The sequence below is a fragment of the Anopheles stephensi genome, unplaced genomic scaffold (genome assembly GCF_013141755.1).
Source record: "Anopheles stephensi strain Indian unplaced genomic scaffold, UCI_ANSTEP_V1.0 ucontig300, whole genome shotgun sequence".
NCBI lineage: Eukaryota > Metazoa > Arthropoda > Insecta > Diptera > Culicidae > Anopheles > Anopheles stephensi.
The window spans coordinates 74615-87029 of NW_023405237.1; the positions used below are offsets into that span (position 1 = coordinate 74615).

The window sequence follows — 12415 nt, forward strand, 5'->3', positions numbered from 1 at the left end:
TTTTGAGAGGCCAAAACACTGGGGCCCAGTGTTGACAAAATACAACGTCAACGTCAAGTGCGATGACAGCCGACCGCGGAAGTACGCAGCCACTTAAGGATGAGCCAGGAGCGCAGCCGAAGAGAAAAAAACCTAGCCAGAGAGAGCCGGAGAAAGAGAGCGAAGGGAAAGGGCGAATGACCGCGTTACACACGGCAGTAACAACCATAAAGCGAGAGAAGGAAGACGTTAAGTTTTTTATCTGCTAAAAGTGTAACTAAAAATTACAAAAAGAATACACTTATTCACGGATGTAGAGAAGGCGTCTAGTTCATTTATTCTCGCGGATTGTTGCCTGTTGCATTTGCAACAGAACTAAAACTACCATAACATTCCGCGTGCTGCTCAACCGGGGCATTTTTCGTGCTAACAAAATCCTTTAAAACGGTCTAAAGGTAAACATGGAAACGGAACAAAAGGATCGCGAGGAGTGGAAAAAGGCAGGAGGCGGAGAAGAAACGAGTGGAACTGGAGCTGCAGCTGAAGTTTGTCAAGGAGGAAGAGAAAATTTTGGCCGATGCGTTAGGTGTGAATGTGATTCCCGAATCACAGGTAGTGATACCGGCCGTGCTTTCCGAAACGCAAGTGTTGTTACCGTCCCGCCCGGAAGAGAATACGGAACAGGGTTCGCTGCGCGTGCAGCATAGCCCCGCTCGTCAGAAAAGCACTGTGCATCGTACCGTATCGACCGACCTTCCTGCCTTCTCCGGTGATCCGGCGGAATGGCCTGTGTTCATCGCCAACTATGAACACACGACGGAAAGATTTGGTTTCTCGCATTGGGAGAACATGGTACGACTGCAGAAGGCCCTGAAGGGTCCGGCGTTGGAGGCGGTGCGCAGCCGTCTAGTGCTTCTAGAGGTGGTGCCGCAAGTGATTGCAACGTTGCGATCGCGGTATGGTCGACCGGCGCATCTTATCACGGCGCTTATCGAGAAGGTACGCAAGACACCTGCACCGTGTATGGAGAAACCCGAGTCTGTAATAGCGTTCGGCGAAGTGGTGCAAACAATGGTGGACCACATGAAGGCTGCCGGAAGAAAAGCGCACCTGGCCAACCCATTGCTGCTGCAGGAGGTTGTCGAGATGCTGCCGCGGAGGAGCCGGATCTCACTATGTTTGCGGAATTCGTGGCGGAGCTGCTGAGTGCTGCGGAGACGTTAACCAACCGGGAATCTTCATCGCTGAAAGGAACGGAGCGGAAGAAACCGAACACCAAGGGACACGTGCACGCGCATGTGGCGACACCGGGAGCGTCGACAACAGACGGAACGCAGGTAGGACCTTGAATAATTTGTCTTAAGGGAAAGCACGACGTAGACAAGTGCTTCACGTTCGTCAGTATGCCGGTAAAGGAGCGCTGGAGGAAGGCCCGTGTACCTTCCTTGTGCTTTGGATGTTTGGGCAAGCACAATTGGCGGACGTGCTTGAACAGACCGGTGTGCGGGAAGGATGGATGCACGTATCAGCATCATGCGCTGTTGCATGGCGTTGAGGAGCAGCGTAGGTCCAACAACGAGATCAGTTCCCGAGACGGTGGTGCTGTTGTGGCCAACAACCATCATCAGAATGCGTCGTCGTCGTCTTCATCGTTGTCAGCGTCGTCGTCGTCGAAGGTATTTTTCCGAATTGTGCCTGTCACTGTTTATGGTCCAGCCTCAACGGTAACAACGTTTGCCTTCTTGGATGAATGTTCGTCCATGACGTTAGTGGACGAGGATTTAGCGGAAGAATTGGGTGTCGAAGGGGAGGTAGAACCTCTTTGCATTCGTTGGACCGGTGACACAACAAGGGTTGAGGCTGGTTCCAGGCGTGTGAACTTCGAGGTGGGGCCGGTCGGTTTTACGAAGCGTTCGGTCAACTCGGTGCGGACGGTGCCTAGGTTAAATCTTCCTCGACAATCCTTCGAACCGGACGAAGGAACATGGGAACATCTGAAGCGGTTACCGATAAGGGAATATCAGAATGCGGAACCGAGGATGTTAATCGGTTTTGACAATCTGCGGTTGTCGGTCCCTCTTAGGACGGTAGAGGGAGGAGTTGGTGAACCGATCGCAGTTAATACGCGCCTAGGTTGGTGCATCTACGGGAAACCGATAAACGTGGAGGGTGAGCGACTGTTGCATATCTGCGAGTGCAACAATCTGGAGGACCTTCACGAAACGATTCGGAAGTTTTACGAGCTGGAACAGGTGGGGGTTACGCACGTAGTCCAGCCAGATCCGGAAGTACAACGTGCGCAACATCTTTTGGAAGTTACTACCGTTCGGGTAGGGAAGCGTTTCGAGTCAGGCCTGCTGTGGAAGGTCGATAATGTCTGCCTGGAGAGAAGGATGGAACGAGATGGTCAGCTGAAGTTGCAGGTACAGCGTCAGATTCGTGATCTGTTGGACAAGCAGTACGTGCACAAGGCTACGGCACAGGAACTGGCGGAAGCTGATCAGAATCGTGTTTGGTATCTGCCAATAGGGGTAATCACGAACCCAAATAAGCCCGGGAAGGTCCGTCTGATTTGGGATGCTGCAGCCAAGGCACAAGGGGTCTCGCTCAACGACATGCTCCTTAAGGGTCCAGATGAGGTTATGTCCTTGCCCGGAGTACTCTTCCGATTCCGTCTGTATGCGGTGGCGGCGTGTGCGGATGTGAAGGAGATGTTTCTACAAATAAGAGTACGAAAGGAGGACAAGCATGCGCAGCGTTTCTTGTGGCGTGACAATCCTTCGGACGAGCTGAGTACCTACATTGTAGACGTCGTGACGCTTGGTTCTACGTGTTCGCCGGCCACAGCGCAGTATGTTAAGGCCCGGAATGCGAAGGAACACATAGAGCAGTTTTTACGAGCGGTAGAAGGTATTCTTGAGAGTACCTACGTGGATGACTACCTGGACAGCTTCGGGACGGTAGAAGAAGCTTGCCAGGTATCCAGAGAGGTGAGAGAGATTTTCAGCAATGGTGGTTTCGAGCTGAGGAATTGGAGCTCGAATAGGTTGGCGGTCTTGAAATCTCTCGACGAACCGGACGGCAGTAATGTGAAATGCTTATCATCTGTAGGAGATGAGTCGGAGCGCGTGTTAGGAATGCGCTGGAATCCTTCATCGGACGAGTTAGGATTCTGTACTCGGGCGTGCACGGCGATATCGGACCTGTGGAGAGAAGAGCGGATCCCTACGAAGAGGGAAGTTCTGCGATGTGTGATGTCACTGTACGATCCCCTTGGGCTGCTGGCAATGTTCGTGATACATGGCAAGATCCTGATTCAAGATCTTTGGCGAACCGGCACGCAGTGGGATGAGGAGATAAGCGGCATCCAGTACAGGGACTGGCGAAGATGGGTTGACCTTTTCCCCACTATCGCCGGCATACGTATCCCGCGCTGTAGCTTTACAGAAGCATCGAAGAAGACTTACGAGAACGGCGAGTGGCATTTGTCGTCGATGCCAGTCAGCACGCATATGCATGCGTCTTGTACCTTCGCATCATCGACGAGGCTGGAGAACCGCAGTGCACCCTGATAGGAGGAAAGGCTAATGTGGCGCCTTAGAAACCACTTACCATACCGAAGCTGGAGCTTCAGGCATGCGTGTTGGGAGCGCGGTTCCTACGCTACACGCAGGAACATCATCCGCTCAAGGTAATCCGGCGTGTACTTTGGACGGATAGCTCGGTTGTTCTTTCGTGGAAAAGAGCAGATCCTCGAGATTACAAGCCCTTCGTTGCCCATAGGGTGGTCGAGCTTCAAGATAGCACCTCAGCGAGTGATTGGCGATGGGTGCCAAACGACCACAACCCGGCGGATGAGGCAACGAAGTGGAAGGGAAAGGCGAGTTTTGAATACGACGGCATCTGGTTTCAAGGACCAGAATTCTTACTGCGGCCAGAAGAGGATTGGCCGAAGCAAAGGACAACGGACATCGGGACAGCTGAAGAGATACGACGGGTAAATCTTCACACGGAGGACTCTCACACCGGATTGATACCCATTCCGTATGAGCGGTTTAGCAAGTTGGGAAAACTGAAAAGGACGGTTGGGTGGATTGTAAGGTACATCGACAATCTGGGCAGGAAAATGAGAGGTGAACCGGTACTGGATGGGGTCCTCAGGCACGAGGAACTCTGTAAGGCGAACAACGTTCTGTGGAGACAGACACAGCGAGAGTTCTATTCGGCAGAACTTCGCATCTTGAGTTCCGGAGATGACGACGAGATGGCGGGCAGGAAAACGGTAGAGAAGCAAAGCCGTATCTACAACTTGATACCATTTTTGGACGAGGAAGGCGTATTACGAATGCGGGGAAGAATAGGGGAAGCGGCGGATGTACCTTATTCGGCCAAGTATCCCGTGATTCTGCCGGGCAACTCCAAGCTGGCTGAGCTGATTGCTGATCACTATCATCGTTTGTATCGTCATGCAAATAACGAAACGGTGGTCAACGAGTTGCGACAACAATTCCAGATCCCGAGGATGCGAGCCTTAGTGACGAAGACTTAGCCTTCCGTTTTATTATTTATAATAGTATCTGCTCTTTTCCTTTTCTTTGGGACACTTTTTTGTTTCGCATATGAGCGCTGCTATGATGTCCGAAGCACTTCTAGCGGGACGCAACTTCCGCCTCGACCGCTGCAGCTTCTTCCGAAGCACTTAGGCCACGGTCCGCGGCTTCTTCTGCACGATCGTTAGCACGGTTGCGCCTTCCGGATGGTCCGACAACATGATTCGCCCGTTCTCGGGCGTCTGAATCGTCGTCGTCGCTGTTGCTGGATGACAATGGAGTTGGACTGCGTTCCCCATACAGACGTCTCACGTCCTGCTGCGCTTGACGCCTTCTCTCCCTGACTCGCACCTGCCGCAGCCGAAGATCTGCGCGGCGGGCCGCAGTTCTGGGTGATGGTGGTGGAGATGGGGGACATCCCGCTCTTTGTTCTTCTCTTTGTCGTGCCCTAGCTGCTCAGCGGCTCGCGTTTCGACGGTCGTTCCGTATTCGGCGGATTTCTGCTCGCCGTGCCTCCAAGTCGGCAACATCCTCTGCGTGCTGCTCGTTGCCCTGGGATGCTATGGCTGCCCACTCGTCGTCGCAGGCTTGCTGAAGTTGAGCCGTAATCCGCTTAGCAGCTTCGCTGATGCAGCTCCAGCTCTCGGCGTCGCTTAATAGATGCTGCTGAAGGTTTTCCGGTCGGACGGGGCCGTGCTTCCCTCGCCCAGAAGCTGCTGACAGACTTTAGCAAACCTCGGGCACTCAAACACTGCATGCTCCGCGGTCTCTGAAACCCCGCTACACCACTGGCAGTCAGGGGACGATGTGAAGCCATTGTGACACAGGTAGTCCCGGAAGAAGCTGTGTCCCGAGAGGACCTGGCACAAATGGAACGAGACATCTCCATGCTTCCTTGATTGCCAGTTGCTGATGTTGGGTAGCACAAGGTGCGCCCAACGTGTGTACCGGCTGGTGTCGGCTTCCGCATCCCACTGCTGCTGCCATTCTTCGATGGTGGCCTGTCGCTCCTGCTTGCGGATATTCGCCCATATCGGTCGGTGTGATCGGCGGCACTCAGTCGCTGGTAGACCCGAACGTCCTCTTCCACCAGCAGTCATATAGGGGTCAAACCAGCCAAGAGGGTGGCAGTCTCGTATCTCACGATGCGGAATGCTCGTGTCACCCTCAGTGCCATCTTTCGCTGGACACGCTCCAGCAAACGACATGGCTTCTGTTTCCTCAGCTCATTGTTCCAAACTGGTGCTGCATAGCGCATAACGGACTCGGACACCGAAGCTAGCAGCTTCGCTTTCGACGCCCTTGGTCCGCTATGGTTTCGCAGCAACCTGGATGTGGCGTCAGCGATCTTCCCAGCCTTTTCGGTGACCTCCTTGACGTGCGGCAGCCATGACAGCTTGTCTTGGAGGGTTACGCCGAGATAGCGGATCGAGCGGGTCGAGGTGATATCTGCATCGCCTACTCGGACGGTGATCCGCGTTGGTGCCTTGGTGCTGGAAATGACCACCATTTCCGTTTTCGCCGGCGCCAGCTCAAGATGGTGTTGAGCCATCCACTCTATCACTCCTGTGATGGCCTCTTCCGCAGCAGCTTTAACCGTCTCTGGGGTTGTGCCTGGGACCAGCAGCACCAGGTTATCGGCATACCCCAGGATCTCGGCATCGGACGGCAGGGCGATGTCCACCACACCATCGTACATCGTGTTCCATAGGGTGGGGCCTAGGATAGACCCCTGTGGTACCCCTGCCGTGACAGAACGCACTACCGGGCCATCAGAGGTTTCATATACCAGCTCCCGATCCTGGAAGTAGCTGTGTATTATGCGTTGTAGGCCGGCGGGAACAGCTTTCGTCTGCAGCGCAGTGGCGATGGCCTGCCAGCTGGCCGTATTGAACGCGTTCCTGACGTCTAGTGCAGCTACTAGCAGGAACCGTTTGTCGCGTCGGTTCGTGCGCCCGAACGACATCGCACGCTGGCCGGCCTCGACAACCCTCTGAATGGCTCCGATGGTCGAGCGCCCCCTGTGGAAGCCATACTGCCGGTCCGACAGTCGCGGTGATTCTGAATCTTCGAGGAACTCGTGCAGCCTGTTCAGGATCAAGTGCTCAAGCACCTTGCCCAGTGCATCCAACATACACAGGGGTCGGTACGAGCTGCTCAATCCTGGGGGTTTTCATGGCTTCGGGATGAGTACAAGGCGCTGCCTCTTCCACTCTGCAGGAAACGTGTCGTTAACTAGGCAGTCCTGATACAGCGCCGTGAAAACCCCCGTGTGTTGCAGGATGGCTGCTTTCACCGCCGCATTCGGGATACCGTCGAGTCCCGGGGCCTTATTGTTGGCCATGCGTCGCGCGATGAATTTAAGCTCCTCGTCGGTCACTGCTGCAACCGCTCCTGTCTGCTCGTTTTCAATGATGTCTGTCGCTTCTGGCCAGACGAGGGGCGGGTGCTGGGGGAAGAGATCGGACACTATGTGTACGAGCCTGTCCCGCTCCGATTCCGGTGGCGTCCGTCCACCACGGAGGCGAGACAGAACGACGTGATATCCGGCTCCGAGCACGTTCTCCTTAGCGATGTCGATCAGCTCCTGGAACGAGTTCCGCTTGCTGGCCCTTATCGCCGATGCTCCGCACTTGAAGGTCGCTGGTCTGCTGCATTCGATCACGCACGCGTTCGCAATTCTCTCGCAGCAGCCTGAGCAGCGGCGTCCACCAGAACAGGTCGCGTTGGGGGTCACTGTGCGACGTTGTGACCCGCTGCATCAGGGATAACTGGCTTTTTTTTTCAATAGCGGGTTCTTTATTTTGTCCAAAAACCCTCACTTTCCCCTACATTTATACCCGCGAGGGCGTTCCCTGAAGGGGGTTGCTAGACTTTTCGCCTAATCTACTTCCGTGCGTAAAGCACCTTCTTTTTTTATTACTTGTATGATAAACTATCCTTTTCCCTTTTATTGATAAGCACGCCACTTTCCCGCATTAAGCACTGGTTAGCGCGTTTCCTAGCGGGAGGCAACTTCCGCCTCGACCGCTGCGGCTTCTTCTGCAGCACTCAGGCCACTGCTTCTGGCTTCTTCCTCCCGTTCGCTAGCGCGGTTGCGCCTTCTAAACGGTACGGTAGCATTATCCGCGCTTTCGGTATCGTCACTGCTGCTGGATGTCGATGGACTGTAGTCCCCGTAGAGATGTCTCACGTCTTGCAGCGTTTGACGTCTCCGCTCCCTGAATCGCGCCTGCCGCAGCCGAAGATCTGCGCGGCGGGCCGCTGTTCTGGGTGATGGTGGTGGAGATGGGGGAAGTCCAGCTCTCCGTTCTTCCCGTTGCCGTGCCCTGGCTGCTCGGCGGCTCGCGTTCCGACGGTCGTTCCGTGCTCGACGGATTTCCGCTCGCCGTGCCTCCAAGTCGGCGACATCCTCCGCATGCTGCTCGTTGCCCTGGGATGCTAGGGCTGCCCGCTCGTCGTCCCAGGCTTGTTGGAGTTGAGCCGTTATCCGCTTTGCCGCTTCGCTGATGCGGCTCCAGCTCTCGGCGTCGCGCAATAGGTGCTGCTGGAGGTTTTCCGGACAAACGGGGTCCGTACTTCCCTCACCGAGAAGCTGCTGACGGACTTCGGCAAACCTCGGGCACTCGAATACTGCGTGCTCCGCGGTCTCTGGGACTCCGCTACACCACTGGCAGTCAGGGGACGATGTAAAACCATTGTGACACAGGTAATCCCGGAAGAAGCCGTGTCCGGAGAGGACCTGGCACAGATGGAAGGAGACATCTCCATCAGGGATAACTGGCTTTTTTTTTTTTTTAAATATAGGCTGGTTTTTATTACTTACTTATACATTTCACATAGTAATACCCAGCCCCCCATCCCCTCCAGCACATTACCGCGAGGTTTGGTGTTTGGAGAGGATTCCCGATACGCCCATGTGTCTACTCCCGGTCACTCCAGTTTTTTTGCCTAAAGTGGCCAGTGACCCTACCTTTTTGACCGTCTTTAGAACTCAAAGTAGCCGCATGCTACTCTGAGCCCGCCCCTTCTTCCGTTTGCTCACCATTCTCCAGCGTTTCGCCGAAAAGTGCCAACAGGATGTCATCGCTGGTCACCTCCTCGCCGTTCGCAAGGCGGCGTCTCGCCCGGTGCCTCCGTACCCGTTCCCGGCCTCGGCGGAGAACCTCCTCACGTTCAGCGAGCTCCTGCTGTGTGTATAAACGGCCATCAGGATGCGTTGGGGGTGGCCTCGCCGCCTGCCGCTCAAGCGTCCTCTGTCGTCGCCGCTCGTTGCGCCGCTCGTTCCTCTCTGCGACCACTCGCTCGTGGACATCGTCCAGCCGCCGTGCCGCAGCAACCATCTCCGCGTGAGCACTGTAGGACCGCTCGATGTACCACTCCTGCTGGAGGGTAACCGTGATGCGGCGTGCGGCCTCACAAACCGCGCTCCACCGCTCCCTGCTGCTCAGCATGTACTGAACCAGGGTGTCGGGCGTGACACGGGCAGTGTCGTCCTCGCCCATCAACTCCTGGCGCACGTCGGCGAATCGCGGGCAGTCGAACATCGCGTGCTCCGCCGTCTCTGCCACTCCCGGACATCGTGCACACTCTGATGACGGCGAGATGTGCATGGCGTGCAGGTAATAATGGAAGAACCCATGGCCTGACAACACCTGGGAGAGATGGAACGTCAACTCTCCATGCCGCCGGTTCTTCCACGCCGCGATGTTAGGGATCAGCCTACTCGTCCATCTTGTGAAGCGGCTCGCTGGTGCCAGGGCATCCCACTCCGACTGCCACTGCGCAATGGTGTTAATGCGCTCCTCGGAGTGGATTTGCTGGCGCGTCACGCCAGTGTCAGCTCGCCGCCGATAACATCGGGCATCCTCGGTGACTTGAAGGCAAATTGGCACCACACTCGCTAACACCGCCGCTACCTCGCTCCGCACGGTGACGAACGTGCGTGCCACCGGTCTCGCGTACATCCCCTGCACCCGGTTGAGTTTCCGTCTGCACGCTTGCAGGTGGACAGCCTCGTGCCAGATCGGAGCGGCGTACCTGAGAGTGGAATCGACCACCGACGCGAGCAGTCGCCGCTTCGCACACTTGGGGCCACTGTGGTTCCGAAGGAGTCGCGAGATCCCCTGTGCCACACGAAGCGCCTTCGACGTTGCGTACTCCACGTGCGGCCTCCACGATAAGTGATCCTCCACTACGACCCCCAGGTAGCGCAGGCTTCGCGTCGGCCACCTCTCCACGCCGTCAACCATCACCGGTTGCTGGGTGTTGCTTCGCCGCATGGTGGAAATCATCACGATTTCTGTTTTCGCCGGGGCCAATTCCAGGCACCGTTCCGCCATCCAGGAGCTAATGGCCGAAATAGCCCTCTCGGCCAGTTCCGCTGCAGATTGTGGCGTTGTGCCGCTCGCCAGCACGACGAGATCGTCAGCAAACCCGATGGTTTCAACTCCTTCAGGCAACGCCAGACGCAGGACGCCATCGTACATGGCGTTCCACAGAGTCGGGCCGAGGATGGACCCCTGTGGAACGCCCGCTGTCACCGGTCGACGGACAGGCCCTTCGCTGGTCTCAAAGACCAGCTCCCGCTCCGAGAAGTAGCTGCGCAGAATCTTCTGGAGCGCAGGAGGGACGCGCATCTCCTGCAGGGCCGCCGCAATCGCCGACCAGTTCGCCGAGTTAAACGCGTTCCTGACGTCCAGCGCTGCAACCACCAGACACCGAGGGTCTCTGTTGTTGGTGCGGTGGAACGACCGCGCATGCAGGGCCCGATCAACCACCCGCTGGATAGCCTGCACCGTTGACCTCCCCCGGCGAAACCCATACTGCTCCGGCGACAAGCGGTGGGCATCGCTGCGCTCCAAGTGCTCGTTCAGCCTGTCGAGGATGAGTCGCTCGAACACCTTGGGAGCCGCCCCCAGCATAAGCAGCGGACGATACGCCGAGGGAGTACCAGGCTCCTTGCCCGGTTTTGTGACAAGGACAAGCCGCGCTGCCTTCCATGACTTCGGGAAGACTCCCCGTTGCAGCAGGTCATTGAACACCCGGACAAACACGTCCGGATGCTCGCTGATCGCCGTCTTCAATGCTGCGTTGGGGATTCCGTCGAGTCCCGGTGCCTTCGACGACGCCATTCTTCCCGCAATCGAGAGGAGTTCCTCTCTGGTGGCCGGCCGGATGATCTCGTCCTCGCCGCTCTCTGCCCCAATCGTGGGCCACTCAAACGATGGGTGGGACGGGAACAGGGCATCAACGATCGGCTCCAGCACAGCCCGATCTGTTTCAGGAGGTGTCCTTCCGCGCAGCTTCGCCATGACCACCTTGTATGCTAGCCCAAACACGTCCTCCTCCACCGCGTCTATAAGGGCCTGCATGGCCCGCTCCTTGCTGCTGGAGATGTCCCTGGCCAGGGCCCTTCGCAGCTCCAGGGCCTGGGCAGCCGCAGCAGCACGCTCCTCCGGCTCCGTTGCAAGGCGACGCCTCGCCTCGGCGGCCTCGCAGGCCTCACGCGCCTGCTGTAGCTCGGGGTTCCACCAGTACACCTGGGACGGTTGATAGTAGGTCGCCCCGTGCACCTGCTGCATCACCCCGCTGCACGCCGTTGTGAGGCCGCCGATAAGTTCTTCCGGGGAGTCCACCCGCTCAAACCGAGCAAGAGCGAGCGCGGTTTTAAAGCTCTCCCGGTTGAACTGCGTCGTCTTGAAGCGCGTTCCGGCATGCCTGGCCGTGCCGCAAGACGTCCCGCGATGTTGTTGCCGCCGCTGATGGTTGGGCCGGACGGCCCGAGCTCCAGGAACAGCCACAGAGAAGTCCACGTAGCAGTGATCGCTGGCGGAGAGTCGGTGACTCACTCTCCAATCGTCAAGTGCTATGGAGGGGCTGGCGAAGGTGACGTCAATGACGCTCTCCCGCGCAACGCCGTTGCCTTTGAAGGTGGGCTCGTTGCCGCGGTTAAGCGTCGTCAGCCCCAGCTGGTCCACCGCACTCAACAGCGTCTCGCCGCGCCACATGTCCCGAGCACTGCCCCACTCCTGATGCCAGGCGTTGAAGTCGCCCCCGCACACGACCGTCTGATGTCCTACCAGGGACATTTGTAGAGCCTCGACGTAGCTGGTGAAGTCGGTCGCTCCCAGGCTGGGGGCGGCGTAGCAGCTGGCAAACACGATGCCGGCAATGGTGGCCACCACCAAGCCAGGCACTGGGCTACCCCAGAGGTTTTGTATTGGGTAGCTTCCAGTGGCCACAATGGCCACATTCTGCTGCTCGTCCACCACCCACCGAGCGTTGTCCCTGGGCGGTCGATATGGCTCGCTCACCAGGACCACCTGCGCGCCTGTCTCCCTTGCCGTCTGCAACATGACATCCTGTGCAGCACGGCTCCGCCCGAGGTTGATCTGCAGCACCTTTAAGGTCTGCAGTCCTGGCTGCCGACTCGGTGCGGGCCTTTGCAGACCGCGCAGCAGATCTCCGCCTCGCAATCCCGAGCCAGATGGCCCGGCTCTCCGCAGCGGATGCAGGCCGTCGAGCGGTCCACATCGCTCCGACACTTGGCCTGGAGGTGTCCGAACTGCAGACACCGGTAACACCGCTGCTGGCCCGTCGCCGTTGGCTGCATTTTGCTGATCGCACAAGACGTGTACAGGACCTTCACGGTCCGGCCCACGATCAGATCTGCTACCCGCTCCGAGACCCGGACTCGGGCAATTTTCGTCCCGTTCCAGGCCTTCCGCAGCCGTGTCTCCGCCTCGGGGATCGTTTCCTTCGCCAACTGCGTCAGAGCGTCCGCCACGTCCTTCGCACAGGCCAAAGGGTCTACATCCAAGATCCGCACCTCAGCCATGTCCGTTACTAGACGGCAGTCCACGTCATTCCGCGCGCACACCTCC

At 57.4% G+C, this 12415-nt stretch overlaps 1 protein-coding gene across 1 annotated transcript; it reads left to right on the plus strand.

The window, feature by feature from the left end:
• The first annotated feature begins 1382 nt into the window (after window positions 1–1382).
• Window positions 1383–3551, plus strand: LOC118516476. Its single transcript, XM_036062394.1, has one exon. It carries the CDS (start codon window positions 1383–1385, stop codon window positions 3549–3551), a length of 2169 nt encoding a protein of 722 aa, XP_035918287.1.
• Window positions 3552–12415: the final 8864 nt, after the last annotated feature.

Bases quoted from the DNA above. Each gene is read 5' to 3' on its own strand.
- LOC118516476 (XM_036062394.1), top strand. From the start codon at position 1,383: ATGCCGGTAAAGGAGCGCTGGAGGAAGGCCCGTGTACCTTCCTTGTGC.